The sequence below is a fragment of the Mesoplodon bidens genome (assembly GCF_964165515.1).
Source record: "Mesoplodon bidens genome assembly, chromosome: 17".
NCBI classification, from domain to species: Eukaryota; Metazoa; Chordata; class Mammalia; order Artiodactyla; family Ziphiidae; genus Mesoplodon; species Mesoplodon bidens.
In genome coordinates, this window is record NC_138174.1 from 77,191,112 (window position 1) to 77,213,565 (window position 22,454).

General features: G+C 58.8%; 1 protein-coding gene across 8 annotated transcripts in view; it reads left to right on the forward strand.

Moving 5' to 3' along the window:
* TFDP1 (transcription factor Dp-1) overlaps positions 1-22,012 on the forward strand; it is a 29,187-nt gene extending 7,175 nt beyond the window's left edge. For 5 of the 8 annotated variants that reach the window (XM_081215014.1, XM_081215012.1, XM_081215013.1 and 2 more), the window contains exons 3-12: positions 6,633-6,699; positions 11,198-11,304; positions 13,921-14,042; positions 15,060-15,225; positions 15,566-15,709; positions 16,442-16,510; positions 16,763-16,914; positions 17,343-17,509; positions 18,495-18,573; positions 21,477-22,008. In XM_081215014.1, coding sequence (XP_081071140.1) covers positions 6,633-6,699; positions 11,198-11,304; positions 13,921-14,042; positions 15,060-15,225; positions 15,566-15,709; positions 16,442-16,510; positions 16,763-16,914; positions 17,343-17,509; positions 18,495-18,573; positions 21,477-21,624 — 1,221 coding nt within the window. In that variant the 3' untranslated portion in view covers positions 21,625-22,008. Of the gene's footprint in view, positions 1-6,632; positions 6,700-11,197; positions 11,305-13,920; positions 14,043-15,059; positions 15,226-15,565; positions 15,710-16,441; positions 16,511-16,762; positions 16,915-17,342; positions 17,510-18,494; positions 18,574-21,476 lie in introns of those variants that run through there. The other 3 variants (XM_081215017.1, XM_081215018.1, XM_081215019.1) reach the window with 3 other exon arrangements.
* The last annotated feature ends 442 nt before the right edge of the window (positions 22,013-22,454 follow it).

Sequence of the window (22,454 nt, forward strand, 5' to 3'; positions counted from 1 at the left end):
CAGCACGAGTGGCAGATATACCATCATTTCAGGCTACACCATGGAGAACACACCAGAGTTCACACCTGGAAGTTTCACGTTAAGAACAGGTGGTTTCCAGGTGTCTGAACGTTCTTCCTTCCCTGTCGTCCCCGTGCAGTGTGACCGAGGCTGGCACAGGTCTCGGTTCCTGCCCCTCTGGGGCCGTGGTCTCGGCCTCAGCTCTTACACGATGGCTGGTCCTCTCCTTCCTGGTCTTGGTGACTTGAGTCCCTGGGGTGGGTCTTATCTTTATGTTGTTTCATTTGCATTTCAGAAAAATCAGGGTTTGAGTGAAAATGTCTCATGCTGAATCGATGACATCTAGATCTGATCAGAGCTCTGGGGGTGAACACCCACTCGTGCAGCCGAGGGCACCAGGCCACCAGATGGGTGCAGGGGGGCCCGAGGCCACCAGAATCGGGATGCAGGGGCCCCCAGGCCACCAGAGATGGGTGCAGGGGGCCCCAGGCCACCAGAATCGGGGTGCAGGGAAGACCCTGCCTCTGCTCCTGTGCAGCCTCCTCCCCCTCCAGCCCTGGCTGCAGTGTGGACGTGCCCGTGGGGTGTGGGCAGCAGGGACTTGTTGGGGGAAGGGCCTGCTGCACTGGGTCGGGGGACGGAGTTCCCCTTGAGGGGCTGCGGCTGGCACAGTGGGTAGGAGGGCGGACGAGGGGCCAACCCAGCACAGGCCTTGGGGGCTTTGGGGAAGGGGAGAAGCCCGCCCATTGGGTCCGCCTTTCGGGTCCTAAAGAACCTGAAATCATGTTCCCCTGGGGGCGACTTGCAGATGCCTGGCAGGGGGTGCAGCCGGGCTAGCCCCTGCAGACCTGCCGCCGAAAGGCCGGAAAGCAGGATGTACGCAGGTCTTTAGAAGTGGTCTTGGAGCCGTGTCACGTTTTCTTAGGGCGGTCTTACGTTTGCGCCTGTTGTGGAGTGAATTCGATGTTTTTCTGGCCATGATGAGTGAGGCTGGTCAGATCATGGGTTAGAGGCCGCGTCCTTCTAGGGAGGGTGAGGCTGGGGAGCGGGGCTCCCGGGTCTGACGGGAGCCCCAGGACCTGGTGTGGGGGGCTGGGAGTGGGGCGGCACCTGCTCTCTGGTGGGTGGAAGGTGATGGTTTAGACGATCTGCGTGGCGCTGGGAGCAGCTTGGGGGCGGAGTCGGGGGAAGCGCTCCTTCACACGTGGGTCTCTTGGGGTGCGGGGGGCTCTGATGCCCTACAGGAGGCCCTGGAGCCCTGGCATTTCCAAGCCGGGCGTCGGGGTCCCTAAGGAGGAAGCAGAAGCAGGCTGGGCTGTGCCCTGGCTCCCGGTCGTGTGCCCCTCGGGGACAGCGGCCAGCATCCCGGCATGGGGTCAGGGGCTCCCTTGAACTCTGCACCCTGGTTCCTGGCCCCGCCTGCCTCACCTGCGCCCCCGATCCCTGGAGCCCGCTGGGCCTTGTGAGTGTGACCCCCACTGGTGGCGGGCCCTGGGCCTGGTGCGGGAAGCGTTGGCGCTCGCCGGCTGTCTCCTCTCCAGACCTGTGGCCGATGCTGCCCTGCCTGTGGCTCCGGCCGCCACCTGGTTTCCTCTTCGTGGATGCCGGGGTGGGGGGCGGGTCCTGGCCTCAGAGCCGCGGCTTGCAGCCCCCCAACCTCGTGCTTCCTGGATCTTGGGATCCTGGGGCCTCTGGATCCTCTGTTGAGGAAGTGGCCGTAACCTTATGTTTCGCCCAGTCACGGAAGTAGAGGGTTTATGTAAAAATCCACATAAGAGTCGGAAAGAAATTTAAAGAGTCATCTGAAATCACAGTCCAGGGTGGCCTTGCTGTTAGATTTCGGAGATTGTTTTGGGAGTAACTTACACGTCCGTTACACGGCTTTGCATAAGTGCTCTCAGACGTTCTTTTTTTTTTTTCTTTTTTTTTTTGCGGTATGCGGGCCTCTCACTGTTGTGGCCTCTCCCGTTGCGGAGCACAGGCTCCGGATGCGCAGGCCCAGCGGCCATGGCTCACGGGCCCAGCCGCTCCGCGGCATATGGGATCCTCCCAGACTGGGGCACGAACCCGTATCCCCTGCATCGGCAGGCGGACTCTCAACCACTGCGCCACCAGGGAGGCCCTCTCAGACGTTCTTTTCCTGCTGTTTTTCTCCACGGGTTTGTCCCTGATGTTTTCATGTTGGTAAATATGAAAGTGGATGATTAGAGGAGGCTTCGTGGGCCACCTCAAATGTGTGCAGGGGTGGAGGGGCCGTGACCATGGCCCCACATCCCTGTTGCGTCCCGAGTGACTCGGTTCAGGGCTGTCCCACCGTCCTGCCTCTCCCGGGACTGGTTACACTGCTACTGTCGTGGCATCAAATGTTCCAGGACGTGTCCCTCGAAGGCGAGAACCCTTTACACCTGAAACTTGTATGATGTTATACGTCAGCTGTACCTCAAAAAATAATGCAAATAAGTAAAGAAGAGAAATACCCCAAACACTGCACGGTGATTCCCGAGTGTTTCCCCGGTGGTCCCGGACCCGGAGGGGCTCTGCCACTGGGACCCTGTGGGGTGTTTCACGTGGACGTGGCCCTGGGTCCTCACCCGTTCAGGCAGCTTCCCCTGCACCACCTTGAGAGCGCCAGGGGCCGGTTTCACCTGTTCTGTGCTGTTTGTGGCAGGAGCTGGAGCTGAGGTTCAGGCACAGCCTCCCGAGCTGTGCTCTCCACCTGGAGTCTTTCTTCACGTGATGGACCTCAGCCCTCGCCCTGGCGCTCCGGCCTCATTGGTTCATAGTGTGTCCGTGGTGGCCCTTCCGTGGCAGGTGGCCGCGGTCAGCTCCGTAGCAGGTCACCCAGAGTCTAGGGACCTGGAGAGCAGTGTTGTCTGCGGCAGGAGCACGGGACCCAAAGGTGTCCTCGATGGTCCCCGAGGCCCCCGGGGGCTGCTTGTCGCCCTCACATCATGAGAGCGAGTGAGGGGGCCGAGGAGACAGAGGGAAACAGAGACAGAGAGATGGGGAGAGACGGAGACGGAAACAGGACACAGGTGGGAGGGGCGGTGAGCCAGCGGGCAGGCGACTTGGTCCCTTGTGACCTGCCCCGGCCTTTGCAGATTTGGCCACTAGGTCAGGCCGCACTCGGGGGAGGGGACTGGGCAGGGCCCAGAGTCCCGCAGGCAGGGGGCCTGGCTCACTCACAGGGTGCGTGTCCCTCGGCGAGAGGGGCGGTGTTCTTCGGGGTCCATGTCCTTTTAGGTTAGGGCTGCTCCTGTGACTGCTGTGGTGAAAGGACCTAACATTTCTCTTGTATGCGCGTCAGTGCTGATGTTAAGGAATGCTGTGGACTAGGTTTTTTCGTGATTTCCACGAGGGCCAGCGATGATGGATTTTGTCTTTTTCTCATCACCAGGACAGCACTGATGCGCTGGGTGTGCCCGTGTGGCTCGGGAAGTGCTACAGCCTTTCAGGATGAGTCAGGAGGAGGTTATTGAGGTGAAGGGTGTGTGCGTGCAAACTGGCTCCCTCAGCACCCCCACCCCGCCCTGCGCCCCCTGCTCACAGCCTCCCCGGTGGGCGGGCCCTGGGCTGTGTGGAGTCCTCGAGGTCCAGCAAAGGAGGCCGGGAGGTGATGCAGAGGCAGACTTGGGGAGATGCGGCAGGGCTCGGCCAGGTCACGCCTCCTGGGGGCAGGTGACGAGCTGGGGCCCCACTTTGCGTTTCTCAAGCCTGGAGCGTGGTGGTGTCGGCAGTAGGAAGGTTTGCTCGTTTAAGTAAAGTAGTTGTCAGCTTTTCCGCTTTCGTTCTTAATTGGTTCTGCTCTTTCTAGCAGCGTTGTGTGTTTTGGGAACACGTGTTTTACCGGCATTGCTACTGTGAATGGGATAGCTGTACCCACTGTAATTGAGTAACCAACTTTCTCTGTTGGCTACAAACACAAAAGGCTGAATATGGTTTTTCTGAGAAAAATTAAGGTTAGTTATGGCAAACGAGTGCCTTTGTTGTTGGTTTACATGTAATGGATTTAGCAGCATGGTATTTCCCTAGAGGAAGCCAGGTTTGCATCTTAAATACAGAGATTTTGTCAGAAAGGAAGTCCAGAGCACTGATGTTCCAATTTACTGCAATTTCAGAAATACCTCTTGAAGGTCAAGCGCCACCTGTGTTTTTTGTTTGTTTGTTTGTTTGCGGTACGCGGGCCTCTCACTGCTGTGGCCTCTCCCGTTGCGGAGCACAGGCTCCGGACGCGCAGGCTCAGCGGCCATGGCTCATGGGCCCAGCCGCTCCGCGGCATGTGGGATCTTCCCGGACCGGGGCACGAACCCGCGTCCCCTGCATCGGCAGGCGGACTCTCAACCACTGTGCCACCAGGGAAGCCCGCCACCTGTGTTTTGATGCCTGTTGTCAAGGCTCTAAGCTCGTAGCTTCTGGGCTGCGAGGCCTTCCTTAGACTCCCAGCTGCCCTTGGGGTCCTGCTCCTGAAGCGGGCGTTTTAGAAAAAGCTGCAGCCGAGACTGGGGTGGAGGGTGGCTTGTGGGTGATGATGCCCACGACCCCTCCACGCGTACCTGGGGTGGACTGGCTCCTCTCCCTAGGTCTGCGCTGTCCGCGGTCTGTCCTGCAGGGCAGGGGCAGTGCAGAGATGCTGTCCCCACACAGAGCCTGGGGTGGGCTAGGGTGTCGGCCTGAGTCGTCTTCAGGCCCACAGACGACTTCTGTCACCTTCCTACAGGGCCAGGCGAGAGGGGCCTTGGGTTCAGGGTTGAGGAGACCTGTAACCAGCATCACCTCTGGGTGGGAACAGTGACCCCAAAATTCAGAGGCTGAAAGTAACAACATACATGTATTCTCCCAGCAGCTGGGGAGGGTCAGGTGCGGGTGGCCTTGCCGAGAGGTCTGTCCCCGCGTCTGGCGGCGTCTGAGGGGTGAGGCGGCCACCCCAGGGGGGCCTCGGTGGGCCTCGGTGTCCTCGCGGCACCCCGAGCGAGCAGCACAGGAGGAGGGCTGACCCCGCGGTGGGTCACAATCCGCGGTCCCCACTGGTCCCCGGTGAGGGCGGGAGTCCCCCGAGGCCGGCGCTCGGCTCTGAGGCTCCAGGTCCAGGCTGCGCCTCCAGGCTCAGCGAGGAGGCCCCCTCGGGGCTGGTGGGACATTTGCGCGTTCCTGTGCTTCAGGTTGTCTGAAGGGAGGATTTCTCAGGTATTTCAGTTTCCTTCGCGGGCAGGCGAGCTCGTGTCTCCTCTGTGATTCTGACGCGTTGTGTAGGGAAGTAGAGGGAGTTCCTGCGCCTGGGAACCTGGCTGGGTGCGGGCTGCCGTCCACGCGGCCATCCGTGTGAGGGGACGGGCACCTCCAGGCCGTTGGGCCTCAGTCGGGTGTCGGGTGTCACAGGCTTCTCGCCCCTGCTGGGAAATCAGGGCCGAGCACCCGGCAGCTCTGGGGGTGTCTCTCTGGAGGCGACGGAACCTGATCCATGGCTCTGGGTGGCGTCACCACGGGGGGTCAGCTGGCACCGGCGGGGGGCACTGCGGCGGCCCAAACGTCCGCGAAGGGACCGCTGGAGACGCAAGCGCTGTCGTGGGTTCCGACCACGTCTCCGCGTTGGCTGCCCGCTGGAGTGCGGGAGGCTCGGGGGCGCCGCGCGGTGGGTGCAGGCGGCGTGGCGTCCAGGGTCAGGAGGCCGCTCCTGTGCAGTGTCGCCGCGGGGCCGGCTCTGCTTCAGAGCTCGTGGGCCGTTTGCCTCGTTTCTCCTGCGTTTCCTGGTCCAGGTCCCCCTGGCTTAGGTGGGAGGCGGGGCTGGCAGAGAAGGGTGGCCCTTTGCCCCACCCTCAGCAGTTTGCGGGATGGGCCGTGCCCGTCGGCTCTGGCCGGGCAGCCGCTGCAGAGAGCCTGCGGCCGAGGAACGGAGCGTGGGCCCTGCGTCCAGGGCGGGGGGCGAGCGCCCCAACGCAGGGCTTCCTGGGCGTGACCTGCCGAGCTATCGTGGGTCACGTCGCTGTGGGCCAAGCGTGAGAACCGAGCAGGCCGGGGGTGTCAGGGCCCTGGCTGACGGGGGCAGCGGCATTGTTCGGCGCAGGGGACGCCGGTCCCCAGGGCAAGCCGCTCCCGTGCCCTGCGGGCACTGGCCTCGTCATGGGGATGGGCAGACCTCCTCGACTGCCAGCCAGCATGTCTGCCCCGGGACGAGGTGGGCGCTGGGGGGTGTTGGGTGCGTCCCGTGGCCACTAAGGGCCCACGCCCCCCGTGCACAGAGATGGTCTGTCCTGATGCTGGGAGCGCGGTGTCCAGCGCTCTGATGGAGCCAGAGGTGCTGTTCTCAGGCCAGAGCACCAGTTTGGTTTCCCGGTGGCCCACCCGTGGTTACGCATCGCTGACCCCAAATGTGAAATGACACGTGACTTAATGGATAACTAAGGGAAGTGTTGCACGGTGTCCCAAAGGCCAAGCTTCAGAGGCTGAAAGGATCATTTTCCCGCTGCCGACGAGCCGATCACGGTGGGTGACACAGCACGTGCCCCCGGGCCTCGCGGCTGCGTGGGGACGGCGAGGCCCCTCTGAGGCGTGTCGCGAGGTGTGCGAGCGGCGGGTTGTTGGGTTGACTGTCGCCCTCCCGACGCCTGCTCACTGTGTTGTTGTTGCCCCCGCAGGCCGGTCTAATTGAAGCCAACGGGGAACTCAAGGTCTTCATAGACCAGAACCTTAGTCCTGGAAAAGGTAAGGGCGCCCGTCTCGGGAAGGCACGTCTCTGGATAAATGTGTCCAGTGTGGGGTGGGTGTGAGTTCCCCTGACATGAAGACTCCTGTCAGCGGTGGGAGTCACACTTAAGGACCGGGGTCAGCGCCCCAGTTTATCTTGGTTTGTAAGTTGCGTGCTATATGCAGAGATTCGGGAAAAGTAGAGAAACTTGAGGAAGAGAACAGAGCACAGGTCACGGATATTCCTTCTGCCTCAGGGCAGCCAGCTGATGCCCATCACGCCCACCTCAGACCTGTGGGTGCAGGGCGCCCCCGTGAGAGAGCGGCGCCTCCTCGTCCGCGGTGTGTCTTGAATGGGCCTCGACGTCTGCACCCTTGGGATTGAGGGGAGGGGATGGGGCGGGGCGTTGCAGCCCCTCTTCCCAGGGGACTCAAGCTTTGCAGTTTCCTTCCTGTAGGGACACGGGATGGACGCCTGCTAGTGGGTGTGTTTGAGCCGGTCTCCCAGATGTGGATTTGCTGGGTCAGAAGGCCGCCCCCCTCGAAGTGCTGGCCTGTGAGGCCTGGTGGGCCGGGCCACGCCACGCGGGGCCGCAGCTGCAGGGCCGCCCCCCTCGAGGTGCTGGCCTGTGATGCCTGGTGGGCCGGGTCACGCCGTGCGGGGCCGCAGCTGCAGGGCCTCTTCCTGCCTCTGATCTGTGTCTGCCTTCGTCGTGCTTGCTGTTGCCTTTCAGATTGGAAGGTATCATCACACAGATGATACGTGTTCATCTGCACCCCAGGGTGCAGTTGAAGACGTAAATGTGTGTTTCAGTGCACGTTTCCTCGGGAGCATCTGACACCTGGTGTCCAGGCACGTGGTGTCCTGGGACCTGCGTCGTCCTCTCCCGGCAGCATCTGGTGCCACCTTTTGTGGCCCGATGGCAGCTCTGGGCCCCTGAGTACCAGGTGCGCGTAGGCCACCATCTTCCACTCCCAGGAGGTGCTGTTTCCCAGGGTGGGTCCTCATCTCACTGGTGAGGGGACGTCCTCTGGGGACGCGGGTCACTCCGGTTCACGCTGTCCCTCAGCCCGAGGACGGGCTTCTCGGGCAGCAGAGGTGAGAACTTAGTAGTGACGTGCGGCTGGAGGCTTGGTGTCACTTCACGAGTCTTGAGACTCGGAACCTGCCCTCCAGACACACACCCGCAGGGTGAACTCAGCTTCCGGTATTGCTGGGAGGCCTGTTGTAGGAGAACGAGGTGCCCCTCCCCACTGTGGCCCCCTGGGGCAGGGCGGGGGCTCAGGACGTTCCAGATGGGGACGGTTCTCGAGGTGGAAGGCTGCTCCCAGGACGTGGTGGGGAGTCGCCCAGGTGTGGCCGGGGTCAGGGCGCCAAGGCGGCCAGAGGGTGCCCCAGGCCCACGGATGCTGCACCTTGATCTACGCAGGAGCTCCTGCAGGGCCTGCCCGTGAGTGGTGTGTCCACATGGGCGGGTGTGGCCGCTGTAATGGCCCAGGAGGGCAGCTCCCACTGATGCCTGAGAACCAAGGAAGCCACTGGGCTCTTCCAGTGCCAGTGACGCCAGCGGCTGGCGGGGCTGGGAAGACCCAGCATGCGAGTGGCCGCCTTGTCCTGACCCTTTTGGCCACGTTAGCCCACAGGGTATTTGTAGCATGGCAGACAAATAGTAACTCTTCAAACATTAGGTTCTGGAAATTTTTTAATGTTTGCTTAAAATTATTCTCAAGAAATCACTAAACCTCACGTTTTCATACTTTAAGGTATCTTAAAACCTATGGATATTAATGATATGGTTACTAATGATAAAACTGCGTAATATTTTTAGAATCCTTTTCTGTTAATGGTTATAACAGTTCAGACAGTATATATTCTTAACTCGTTTTTTTGGAAGGAATTCTCCAATTCATAATGTTGTATTTGAAAATATTGTGTTTGGTATTTCCTTTAAGAAAGGATTTGTAGTACATTTTATGGCTAAAGCAGTGCTGTTTCTGGGGAGCAGCTTCCTAGCTTGTGTTGTAATTTAACCCTCCCTGGGGCTCAGATGTTATGGCCCCGCCCCCATGAATGGGTTGTGTGCAGCACCTTTATTAGGAAAATGTGTAAAGCATTCTGATTTCTCTGGCCAGATTAAACCAAAAGGGGAATACCATTCCATGCCGGAGGTTGACCCAAAGTAGCAACTCTCAACTGAGTCAACAGTTGTCAGAAACCTGGGAGAGGGTGCTGGGGTGTGTGCACGCATGTACTCGTGCCGCAGAGCAGCCGCAGGCCAGTGCTGGGCTGAATCCCGTGACGCAGAAGGTCACTTGGAACCCAGGTTCCCTTGGAGAAGGGGCACTCAGCCCCAGGAACACGTAGATATTACATTGTATGTTTGTATAGTTACACGTTATATGATAGTAAAATGGAATCGGCCCAGCGTTAGAGGAAGTCAACTAGATCTCTCTGTGGGTCTTTTTCAAAAACAGCAGAATCAGAGTTGCAGCATGTGTACAGTATGTACTATCTTCTGGATTTAAAGGCCCGCAAACAGCACTCACGTTGTTCTTGGATGCGTGGGCGCGAGTGGAAGCGTGGAAAACGGAGTGAACGCTCTGAGCGCGGTAGCTGCTGGCCGGGCGGAGTGGGGAGCTTTCCGGCAGAGACAGTGAAATGATGGTCATGATTCTGTGCATGCTGTGTGCTGGCGTAAGGCTGCCTGCAAGATAATTACTCATATTTGCAGCGTTTCTCACACAGTCACACGCAAGGGGAAGATCCCCGGGGTGGGACAGGCGGCGTGGGTGCAGGTGAGGAGGGGCTGCCCCGGTCCACCCCCGAGTCCTCCCCCACCCCAAGCTGGGCAAAGGTGGGAGCCCGGGTAGCGGCTGGGTGTCGCAGCCGGACCTGCAGGCCTGCGGCGAGGTGGCCGCCAAGCCCTCCGTGGATGTGGCCTCCGCATAACGACGGACAAATGGGCTTTAAAGGCCGGTGCCGGGAGCCCTGCCGGGCAGCTGCTGTAGGCTTTGACCCAGCGAGCTTCCGCGCTCACGGGTGGTTGAAAATGGAATCATTTGCAAATTGAAAAAAAAGTTATTCTTTTTAGTGAAAGTAACCAATTCCGTATTTTTGGAAACTTACTAGTTACTCATCTGTACATAAGTCTGAACGTGGTGTGTTTAATTGCCTAAGTGTATTTTAAATCTCTCAGTGCAAACCAGAATAATTTTGTGTCTTTTAAAATATGTTTCTCATATCTAAAACAATTTTTTAAATATTTGTTTTTGTTAAGATACAGATCTCTATTTTTAGAGGAATATAAAAAACTCAAAGCAGATAAACCTATTTTGCTTACAGCCAATAGTTTAAATTTTTTTGGTGTTGATTGGTAAAAATATTAATATTTAGGCAGTTGAGGGATGCATATCTGTCTTCGTCAACTTAGGTTAATAGAAATTATTCATTGTTCGTACATAGCAGCAAAATTCATTGTTTACTGGAATTTGAAGAAGTTTATTTAAAATGCATGGATTGTGAAGAGTTCAAAAATGAGACCTCAGACGAGGCTAGACAGAAGGCCACGTCTCTCCTTCTTGCTGAACCTGGTGGAAGTGAAGGAAAATGCCCTCCAGTGGCGGCTGGTGCAAGGCTGCCCGCCCGTAGAACCCTCGCCACCCACCCTGCGGGGACCGGAGCCCGTGCGCTTTAGGGGAACCGGGGGGTCCTGTCCACACGGGGCTTTCTCCCTCCCTCAAGTGGGGCTGGAAATCCATGTCTTCTCACCTGAGACCATCCCAGCCCTTCCAGGACGCTTGTGCACCCGGGCCCGCCTGCCGGTTTCCCCTGGGCACGCGTGCCCTCTGGTGTCGGCGGGGCAAGGGGTTCACTGTTGTATCCCTGGGGCCGAGGCTGGTGCTGGGCACACAGTGCTCTCAGCAGGCCCGTGTTGAGGGGAGGAACGTTTCCGTCCCCGCTGAGGTGTTTCCCCAGCTCTGCGTCAGGTCATCTGAGTGTTTAGCCCCTCACAAGTCACTCTTCCTGGAAACAGAAACGGATTCTCCTTCTCAAGGAAAAGCAGATCGTTAGATTTCTACGCCAGGTTGCAAACACACAGTGAGGTGTTGGAATACAAGTTAATTCCAACTGTGAAGTTCTGTAATTGTCTTAGAATTGCAGACTTGAAGAGCTGTTTAGCTTCGGGGCCTGTGGTCCCAGCAGGACATTCTGTCGGTGGGCAGACAGCCCACAGGGGTCGGGTAGGTTGGTGACGGCCTGGGTGCACCGGAGCCCCCGATCCCTGGACGCGAGGGCACAGGGCCGGGTAGGGGCCGTCGTAGGGAGAGCGGCAGCGTGGGTGCAGCCCCCTCAGATTTGAGAATCGGGCCTCGTAGAGTTGCTTGCAGCGGACCGTGGGTCTAACACGGTCAGAGGGGCAGGCAGGCCGCCTCCCGAGGCGCACCGTCATCCTGACACTGACACTTTGAGCCTCAATTCAGGAGAGCCGTGACCTCTGGTCTCCTTGCGTTGCAGGTGTGGTGTCCTTAGTGGCTGTTCATCCCTCCACAGTGAACACGCTCGGGAAGCAGCTCTTGCCCAAAACGTTCGGACAGTCCAATGTCAACATCGCTCAGCAAGTGGTAAGGCCGGGAGGGTGGTGCACGGTTGGCCCTGTGGCTTCCCTTCCTGTGCCCGCAGGTTTCAGGAGCACGTGGCCAGTGCCGTGTGTCCTCCCCTGGCTCGGGCTTTCCTGTGTGTGCCGCTGGACGGCGGGACCCGGCCAGGCCAGGGCAGCTTCCCCGCCGGCCGCGCTGGTCCCGCGTCTGCCCTGACGGTGTTTCCTGGGGTGACGCGTGCGCTTGGGCCCGAGCTGGTGTGGGCCAGCCGCTCCCGGGCCTGGACCCTCCTCAGGGCGGGCCGATGGCCGGCCCGGGACACGAGACTGGTGTCCGTGCGGGCCTCACGGTGGGCTCAGGGCTCTGCCGGCCGTCAGGTGCTGCAGGGCGGGGTCTTCCCTGCCCATCCTGGCCGACGGGAGGGGGTCAGAGGCGGGCCTGCGCTCCTGGGCCTGCGCCAGGCGCCTCTCCTCCAAGTACTCCCACCGGCCTGTCGGCTCCCACCTGTGGGGTTTGGCGGCTCCCTTCCTGACGGGACTCGCGGGCTCCACAGGGCCATGCGAGGAGGGGCGTTCACCGCCCACCGCCCCGCCAGGCGGCCCCCGGGCAGCTGTGTGACTGCTCCCCGTCGGTGAACTGTGGCCACGTTTGCTCAGCAGCGTCACTGTGGTTTTTCAAATCCGTGGTGTGTGGGAGTCTAGGCCTTACTGGGCACATCACAGATATTCAATAAATGTCCTTTTGATAGAAGTTATAATTCACATCATTTTATTTTATAGGTACTGTGTGTTACGTTATAGCAGAGTCACGCCTGAGAATAGCTTGGTGATGATAGCAACAGTTCTGTCGTTAGTACCAGTTTAAATAGTTGAGAGGAAGACTAACGTGAAGAGTTTTCTGTTGGTGCCTTTCCGACCTTCAGCTTATCCGCCTGAAGTTCCACTGCTGACTTGCCCCAAGCCGTCTCGGAGCCGAGCTAGTTATGGAAATGTGTTCTTCCCAGAATCTCAGTTCTGAGAGTTAAAGCTGGCCTGCCACAGATGCCTGTCCACCTCTACAGACAGAGGGCTAAAAGCAGAAGAGCTGGCAGGTTCCCACAGGAGGGAAGTCCATGGAGAATAGTGAAAATAGGGGAGTGAGGGGAGAAAACCTGCGGTGTCCTCCGCGAGGCTGTGGGCAGTGGCCCGCTGGCCCCGGGTGTGCCCCCCGCTCACCTGTCCTGTTGTCGAAGGATGCCGCCCTGCAGTGAGCACCTGGTGGGCGCCTGCCGTGTGCCTGCTGCTCTGGTCTCCTTGCAGAGCAGTGGAGCCCACGGGAGGTGTCCTTAGGGGTGGACGGTGGAGTGGGCGCTTGTGTCCAGTGGGGCAGTCACTCCGAGGCTGGGCACCCCTCTTGCGGGGAGCGGCAGCAGCCTAGCCTCTGCCGGCCACGCAGGGCTGGGCCGGCGTCCTGAGCCTGCTCTCCTGAGGACGTAGCGGGCTGAGTGCTGAGAGGGACGGGTCTTGAGGTTCCCGAGCCAGTGACCACGGGCTTTGGCTGCACACGCCTCCCACCGAGACCCGGGGCCCCGTCAGCGCACACCCGTGAGGCCCTCACCTCTGGGGGTTCATCCTCTTTCCCATCCTGTTTCACTTTCAGGACACTTGCTATTTGATTTCATGTCTTTTGGATGAGAGTGATGTACAGTTTGAAAAACACTGACGATGCTTTAGTCACTGGGAACGTGAATTAAAAGAATGAAATTCAGCTGAGCTGTTTTTCTTTCTGTGGTTTGCGGATCATTAACATTGACAGGTGACCTGGGCTTAGGGATAATTTGCAACGTGCCAGGTCAGCTGTCCCAGGGCCACTGGCAGGTAACCCTTATCCCGCTAAGCAGCGGACTAGCGGGAGTGTCCAGCTTAAAATAGCCCGGACACAGCCTGCTCGCCACGCGCCCAGTGCTTGGGGACCCAGTGCTGACACATTGGGCGACATCACCGTACAGTCACCAGGAAACGGTGCTTCTGAGTGGTTTCCTGGGTCGGGCACGAGATCTTTGGGAAGCTAGGATTTTACTTGGCTGGATGAGGCGGTGTCCCCGTGTCCCCCGTTAATGTGTGACTGTCGATTGATGGGACCAGAGTTCTGAGTGCTTGGTGCCAGAAGACAGGCCTTCTGTGCAGGGACGGGTGTCTCTGGGTGTTGGGGGCAGTGGGACCCCTGCCTTTGCCCCGGTGCCATCGCCTCTCCTCTGCCCTGTGCTGTCTGGGGTGCCCGGGGCTCCCCGCTTCGCTGGGTGGCCTGGTGGGGCACTGCAGCAAGCCTCGCTAGCCCTGTGTTCCTTTTTTCTTCATTTTTGGGTCTCATTTTAGCACCGCTGAAGCATAGAGTTTTATGCTGTCTTGTATCACTGAAAGGAAAGGAAGTAAAAGAGGAACATGGGAGTCCCACTCGGAGTTGTCTCCAGGCCCGGCCAGGCCGCTGGGCGTCCCCCGCTGCCCAGGGCTCCAGGTGTCCCCGTTGGGTGCTCACGTGACTGTTGCCTAACCTTTGTGGTTAATAAAACTCAACGGTGGCTGTAGGTAATGAGAAATGATGAAGCGGCAGCGTCCTGTGTGGGAGATTCTGACTGTTGTGAATTGTCTTTTTTGACTGTAGGTAATTGGTACGCCTCAGAGACCTGCAGCGCCAAACACTATCGTGGTAGGAAGCCCACACACCCCTAACACTCACTTTGTCTCCCAGAACCAGCCTTCAGACCCCTCACCTTGGTCTGCCGGGTGAGCACTTGCCTAGAATTTACCCCCCAGCCTCTGGCTGCGTGGCCGACCAGCACGCCAGAGGATCGGGCACTGGCCAGCGCGTGCCCGGAGTAGATGCGTGGACCACGCCGCCCTGTGGTTTTGGGGGTGGTGGCTCCACTGTGGTTTTGGGGGTGGGCTCTGGCTTCTTAACGCAGCGGTAACTTTCACACTTTGCGCTGTCTGTACCAGAAATGACCATTTCTCGAACCCCAATAAACGTGGCGGGTTTCGCAGCAGCTTCTCCTAGACAGCTAAACCTGGCCGTGGGGACAGCCCTGTGTGACGGCCACACCACCCTGTTCCCTTTGATCCTTTCCTCCAAAAGCAACGTGATGTGAAAGCGATTTTGCTCAGAGGTCAGCCGGGCAACTTCCCCGAAAAACAAACAAAACCAAAGCTGTAGAATCGTGTCTGCATTGGTTCTAAAGCAAAAATCATCAGCTCCCGAAATTCGTCAGTTGGAAACTTGGGGCGACCGTTTCCTCGCTGTGGCGACTCAGGAAGGTCGGACGCTGGGGCTCCCCGCCGTGGGGAAGTGCTCCAGCCTCAGCGCTGGGCGCCGGCGGCCACGTGGCCGTCAGGGTGTCTGCACTGGCTCATCTCAGCCGGCTCACGTTTGCCCCCAGATTCCTGTATTTGCAGCAGAACTTCCATAACCCCTGATGTCGGTCGACATCTGTTTAAGAAGCAGCGTTGTCTGGTGTCCCGATACACGTCAGACGTGTCCTGGGGTCTGCCCTTTGGGTCACGTGCCCCACTTTTCCCGAGAGCTGAAGATACACGTGTAAGGTCCGGCCACTTACGTTTGTTCTCCGGCCTTTAAAGGAAGGAGGGGGTCCCTGGACGGGGGGACGGAGCCAGGCTCCCGTCCCTGCTCGGCTGAGCGCAGCCCGCGGGACCCCCTCGAGGCGCCCGCCAGTCCTAGGAGGCGGGTCTGGATCCCGGGCTGGCGCTGTGTGCTGAGGCCGCTGCTCTTCTGTTGTGTCTTTGAAGGAAGCGTAGCAGGAAAGGGGAGAAGAACGGCAAGGGGCTGAGGCATTTCTCCATGAAGGTCTGCGAGAAGGTGCAGCGGAAGGGGACCACGTCCTACAACGAGGTGGCGGACGAGCTGGTGGCAGAGTTCAGCGCTGCCGACAACCACATCTTACCGAACGAGTCGGTGAGGGTGTGCGCGGCGGGGCCGGCGGGGCTGGCGGGCCGGGACACCCCAGCCCTCTGTCTGTGTCTCAGACGGTCTCAGACATGCAGAGAGGCTCTGAAAGCACCTCCAAAGGCCTCCCGGCCCGCTCGTGTGGTGATGCCCCCGCGTCCCCGGCGCTTCCACAGCGCGCACCAGCTCCAGCCCCGTGTGTTGGCCACCTCCCCGTGGCGACGCCCCCTGCCTGGGCTGGCGGGCCGAGCGGGCCGTGCGGGGGCTGCCTCACGGCGGGCGGACGGTGCACAGCCTCGCGTGTGTTCAGGTTTTGGGCTGTCTGGAAATCCCCCTCCGTCTCCGCCAGGCTTACGACCAGAAGAACATCAGACGGCGAGTCTACGACGCCCTGAACGTGCTGATGGCCATGAACATCATCTCCAAGGAGAAGAAGGAGATCAAGTGGATCGGTCTGCCCACCAACTCCGCCCAGGAGTGTCAGAACCTGGAGGTATCTCCAGTCTTGCGTCCGCCGCGTGTTCCTAGCAGGCGTCGGTTGTCTGCACCACTGGCGCCTGCTGAGTGGCTTGGGCGGCGGTGGGGGGCAGGTGTCCCCGTGTCCTGAAGTCACTGATCACGTCCGTGCTTTCCCACTTGACGGTGACCCTCCGTCCGTCTGGGGCCGCGGACACTGGTGGCAGGGCAGTCGGCCCAGTCCCGGGGGGTCGCCCCCAGTGTGGGTGAACTCTGCATCCCAGTTTGTGAGGTTTTCAAAAAGATACCACAGGGCCTCCCTGGTGGCGCAGTGGTTGAGAGTCCGCCTGCCGATGCAGGGGATACGGGTTCGTGCCCCGGTCTGGGAGGATCCCATATGCCGCGGAGCGGCTGGGCCCGTGAGCCATGGCCGCTGGGCCTGCGCATCCGGAGCCTGTGCTCCGCAACGGGAGAGGCCACAAGAGTGAGAGGCCCGCGTACCGCAAAAAGAAAAAAAAAAAAGATACCACAGCCGTGTCCAGAAGACGAGAAGATGGAAGAAGGTTGCATAGTTTTGAGATTAAGTGAAACTGGCCTGTGCCCGCAGCGTCTGCCACATTCTAGGTTCTTCTGTTGCCCCACCGTCAGGCCCCGGGCACACGTTTTCAGCGAGGACCTTTCCTCGGTGACCCTGTGTTGCCTTGGATTTTAAAATATGCTGTGAAAACCAATTGTGATGATGTCTTATGTCGATGGCTTGTCTTTGAAGGTGGAGAGACAGAGAAGGCTGGAAAGAATAAAGCAGAAACAGTCGCAGCTCCAAGAGCTTATCCTGCAGGTAATGCAGCGCCTGCCGTGGAGGCAGCATGATTGCTGTTTGGTGGCGTGGGCGCCCGTGTCTCCGTCGTCCCCTGTCTGGGTGTTTGGGTGTTGGACATGTGTCCTCCGCTGGGTGGCTCCCTGGGGCTTGCGTCCCCCGGCCGCTCTGGTCTCTAAGGGGGTGCCGGGCAGGGCCGTTGAGGACGCCCAGGGAGGGTTAGGTGGCCGGTGGTGGCAGGTGTGGGTGCGCCTCAATCGTGCATCTTTTTAGCAAATCGCCTTTAAGAACCTGGTGCAGAGGAACCGCCAGGCGGAGCAGCAGGCCAGCCGGCCGCCCCCCGCCAACTCCGTCATCCACCTGCCCTTCATCATCGTGAACACCAGCAAGAAGACGGTCATCGACTGCAGCATTTCCAACGACAAGTAGGTCGTGGTGGGAAGGGCCTTGGCTGTGTGAAGGCGCCTGGTCGGGGGGCGGGGGCAGAGAGAAGGTGGCCCGTCTAGTTGATTTGCTGCGTGTCTAACTTATAGCCACCAAGTACGATCTTTTCAGCGTAATTACCTTGCAGGTGTCCTCCTCCCTTCCCTGACTGTGCGGCTCCTTGAGAAGGAGGACTGTTGTCAGGACAGCAGGCGGTGCTCAGGGCCCATCCTGGGGCGTCCTGGGGGTGGCCGGCAGCCCCGGGCTGCATAGGTGCCGCCTGTGCTCCCTGGTTGCTGGTTCTGAGTTGGTGGGTTGTGTGGCTGAGGGAGGTTTGGGGTGAGTGGGGTGTCCCGCTCGGGGCCCCCGAGCCAGGTGTCCAACTCTGTCGTGGAGACGGCGCTCTTCTGATGGTGACTTTCTCCTCTAGGTTTGAGTACCTGTTTAATTTTGACAACACGTTTGAAATCCACGATGACATCGAGGTGCTGAAGCGCATGGGCATGGCCTGTGGGCTGGAGTCCGGGAGCTGCTCCGCCGACGACCTGAAGGTGGCGAGAAGTTTGGTGCCGAAGGCGCTGGAACCCTACGTGACAGGTCCGCTCCGTCCTGGACGGAACGCCCGCCCCCTCCGCTGGGGTTGGCTCCCGCCCAGTGCCCAGACCAGAGACAAATGGGACGTGGGACGGTGGCGGGCTGTAGGGTGCCGGTGCGGCAGCAGGAGGACGCCATCTGGCGGGGCCGTGGCCCCTCGGGACACGGTGGGCGGGAGGGCGGCGACAAGGCTGAGCCATGTGGTTCATACGGTGCAGGTGTTACGTCAGGGTCTCACCTTCCAGGTAGGGCCCCAGGTCTGTGAGGAGCGTGGCAGGCGTGGACCCGACCCCAGGGAGTGACTCAGTCACTGCAGCAGAGTGACCGAGGAAAGCGTCGTCTTGGCAGCCCTGGGCCTGCCCCCGACGGCAGGTGTGGGGAGCCTGCTGGGTCCCCGGCGTCCGTTCTGCCGGCTCCTTGGCTGAGCGGGGGGGTGTCCCAGCCACCGAGGGGAAGGGCTTTGTGTTGAGAGGGGAGAAGCTGCCCCTGTGCCTCTGGTGTGGATTTACTCCCTGAGCGCTCTCAAGCGGCCCAGAATAAGTGGGTGTCTGGCCTCAGAGCGTCCAGTGAAAGTGGCACCTCCTACCCCCTCTCGATGCCAGCAGCTGCCCTGTGGGACCCCCATGCCCTCCCCCCGGCCCCCGTTCTTGGCGGTACAGCTGCGTCCAGGACGGGGGTCGACATAGGTCCTTCCTCCCCTTGGGTCCCGCCTCTGTGCTATGGTGACGGTTGCCCTTCCGTTGCACGGTGGTGGCGTCGTCAGTGGCTGCACTGATTCAAAGAAGTAAAGGGAGGACTTCCGTGCTGTCTTCGTGAGGCTTGATCCAGTGGCCGGGCCCAGCGAGCGGGCTGCCTTCTGGCTGGTAGCGGGCATGGCGCTGGGCGGCCCGAGGGGCCTCACCTGGAGAGCCATCCCGTCTCAGCTCGTGGGCCTGTTTCCTGTGGTCTCTGCTTTGTGAAATTTGCTTTCTTTTCTTTCTCTTTCCAGAAATGGCTCAGGGATCACTCGGCGGTGTCTTTGTCACGTCGGCAGTTTCAACTGCCAATGGCACAAGGCTCTCTGCCAGGTAACTGCCGTCCCTGGCGGGGCCTGGGGGTGGTGGGGCCACTGTCACCTGGCAGCGGGATGCCCGGAGTCGTGTGTGAACGACCACTGCTCGGCTGCTTGGAACGGGGCGCCCAGTGCAGGGCAGACCTCCCCCACCCCGGACGCCCCCCAGAGTCACTCAGAGCTCATCCTTTGTGCAAAGGAGATTTGTTTTTTCTGATTGGTTTCTTTCCTCTAAAGGTTAAAAGTAGTACATGGTTTTTATTTTTTTGAAAAGTACTTCAGTGAAGTGCGGGCAAAGCCACCTGAACCCTACGGCCGGCAGTCTGAGTGACAGAGGCTATTTCTCCATCTCTTTTTTTTAATTTTTCTTTTTTAACACACTTGAAGTCACAATACGCATATAATGTTGTTCCTTCTTTTCACGTTACCGTGTATTGAGTGTATTTTATATTATTGAAGGAGCTTTATCATTTAAATCAATGTGTATTTGACTTTTGACCTAGCAGTCCCACAGAGCAGAACCATGTTAGACCTCAGGGTTTGTCTTAGTTTTTTGAAGATAAATGTAAAGTAATATCAACGTTAAGTATTGACAAAACAGTGGTTTTATTTTTTTATGTAGTATTATGTGTTATACATATTTATATCAATTCTAAATATCAATAACTGTTCTTAAAGTGTAAGTGAAATCAGAGTGTAGGTCCAACAAAATGGAATTGACTAATAAGTCACGTGTGCACACCTTCGAGGGGGCTCTGCAGGCACCGTGTCCTCTGGTACCCATGCAGCACTGGCCCAGCAACAGTGCGGCCCTGAGGGAGGGGCGGGGTCACCCCGTGAGGGTCCCAGTGCCCGTGGGGTCTGTGTCGACCTCGGCGGGGCTGAGGGAGGCCCCAGGGTGTCTGCACCTGTTTGGGTTTTGACTGAGGTTGGTTCCATTTTTAATTCTGAATCTGCCGCTGTGTGTGTAGCCCAGTCTGTAAAATCTGAACACTGGTTATACCAAGAGGTAGAATTTGGGTATTTCCTAAACGTTCCTCTTTAAGAAATTCTTTTTATTGATTAAATTTCAGAGGCTTACCATCAGGTTTTCTAAAGAGGGAAGCAAAGCCATTACCATCTCAGAAGAGAAACTGACCTTAGTGGTGGATACGCTGTCTTTACAAAGGCCCTTTTTGTTCATTGAGCTGCCCTCTGGTTGAACGTTTAGGTGGTTCCCAGTTACAAGAAAAGCTGCAACGAGCCGCCTGATGGCTCAGTTTTCCACTCTTCCTGGCTTGGTCTCCAGGCTGGCTTTCCCAGATGTGGGATTACTTTGTCCAAGAGCAGCGTCAGTAAATACCAGTGAAAGGTATCAAGATACACGCGTGTGGTTTTCTGATAAGGAGAAAACACCTTTAACGTTAGGAATCTGTGTAGTTCTGGCCTGTGGGGTTTCTGTGGTGCCGCAGGCCTCTCAGGGTCCTGACCCGCGTGGCGGGACAAGAGCCCTTTTACTCAGTCATCACCCTCCCCCTGCCCCATGCCGTCTGATTCAAGTGTGTCACGGCCACGTTTCCAGGGTGGTTCTGACCCTTTCATGTCCTGTTATCTTTAAACAGACTCACGGTTTACCAAGTAAGCTCCTCCGTTTTGTGGAGAGCAGTTGAAGGCCGCAGGTTGGGCGCAGAGAGGATGCTGTGAGGCCCCCCCAGGGGTGCCGCTGTGTCTCCGCATGGAGACAGGCCTCCTCCGAGTCTGGAGCCTGGATGACCTGTGTCAAGTTGTTGCCCTAGGTCGGGGTCCCCTCGGGGCCTTCCCTTGCTGTTCAGCTCAGACATGAAGACCCTGAATGACTTGTGACGGTGCCTGAGCAAGTTGTAGCTCAGAAGAAACGTCGCCTTCCCTCCCCTCGCAGTGGGCGTGGCCATCTCCCGTTGGTGCCCTGGGACCGTAACTGACCACAGCTGACCCTTCGCGTCTCGTGTGCGCTGTGCTGGGACGCGGCCGGTGGCTGAAGCTGGGGGTCTTTGCCCAGGATTCCGGCTCCTGAAGCCCCTCCATTCTAGGCCGGGGTCTCACCCGCGGGCCTGTTGACATTTGGGGCCGGACCACCCTTTGCTGTGGGTTCTGCCTGTGCCTTGTGGGGCACTGGGTTGTGCCCTCGGCCTCAGAGGCTAGCACCCCCCAGCCCCAGTTGTGGCAACCCGAGGTTGTCATGTGTTTCCGGATGAGGCTCCCAGGAGCGTGATACAAACGCAGGTGGGTTCCAGCGACCCATTTGAAGACGAGGGCGCGGGGCTGGGCAGCCCTGGCTGCTCTAGAGCCCAGCCCCGCAGCTCTGCCCCCTGGGTCCGTGGTCCCTGCCTGGGCCCGCCCCAGGGACTGTCGTCAGGCGGCATTCCAGAAAATAAAACCTGCAAGAGCCGTGGGTCCTCGGGGCCGTCCTGGAGGCGCAGGCTGCAGTAAGACGCGCCCGTCACCCTCAGCTTCCTGGCTCAGCACGGACTCCAGAGGAGCTGAGGGTGGGGCCTGGGACGGCGTTTCCACAAGCGGGCACACGCACACGCCAGCACATGCTCACTGGGTGCCCCTTTACTCCCCTGCTCCCAGCCTTCAGGGAGGTCAGGGAAGTCACAGGCGGAGGCCTGGGAGGAGAGGCTCGGGGGTTTTCCGGTTGGTGCGCCCGAGTCTCGCTTCCAACGTGATGATAAATGGGGAGAACTCGGTGTCGGGGCCCTGCCGGAGCCCCTCGTCCAGTGGTGATGTGTGAAGGGGGCGTGACGGGTGGCGTCAGCCTCGGGAGCGCTGGGTTCTGTGCTGCACGTGGGTGAGGATTTCCGTTTCTGTTCGTGTAGTTGAGAACACCCAGACCTCCCGGGGATGCCGGCCCGTCTCTGGCGCCGCAGATGCGGCCACTGACACCTCCTGTCCTTGCAGTGACCTGGCCAACGGCGCGGACGGGGCGCTGGCCACGAGCTCCAGCGGGTCGCAGTACAGCGGGTCCCGGGTGGAGACCCCCGTGTCGTACGCCGGGGAGGACGACGAGGAGGACGAGGACTTCAACGAGAACGAGGGGGAGGACTGAGCCCCCCCGGCTCCGGGGACACGTCTGGGAGGAGAACTTCGGTGAACGTGGGTCTTTCTGTTTCTTTTGTCCTCCTCCCAAGAAGAGCTCGCTGAGCCGCTGGGCTCGGCGTGCGCCACCGATAAGCAACGCGCCGTTCTCTGCGGGGTCCTGAGGAGCTGCGCCGTGTTTGATGCCGACGCACGGCCTCTATTTACTCTTCTGGATTTTGTGTTCTCGTTTGCTGTTTTTTAAGATTCAGAGTTCATTTCGCCCCTTCACAGTTCTTGCCGAGTTTGCTGGAGACGTTGTGCTGCGTCCACGCCGGGAGAGAGAAAGGCCCTGCTGCCCGGCGGGCCCGAGGCAGCCGCCGAGGGGGAGGCGCCACGGAACCGGCAGACGGCGAGGCTCAGCCTCTCGACGTTTTATTACGACCTTATTTCCCTTAAGTTATATTGACTGCGTGACTCCATCGGGTTTCCACTTTGGTTTTGCTCTGTGTTGCAGCCGACGAATTGCGAAGTTCTTTTTTTGTTTCTGTTTGTTTGGTTTGGTAAAAGTTTACTGCCATGCTGGTGCAGCTATGGAAACTGTCTGAAAGCTTGGAATGGTTTATTGCTTATGGTAAAATTTGCCTGATTTCTTACAGGCAGCGTTTGGGAACTTTTATTATATAGTTGTTTACATACTTATAAGTCTGTCATTTAAAGACATGTACTGAAACAAATGTTGTATTTGTTTCGTAAGCATCTTCCTGTAATCTATTATAAAGTTGAAATTAAATATAGAGAATGTTTTAACAGTTTTTTAACTCAAAATTTGTCAATCATTTTTAATAGTTCTTTTTTTAT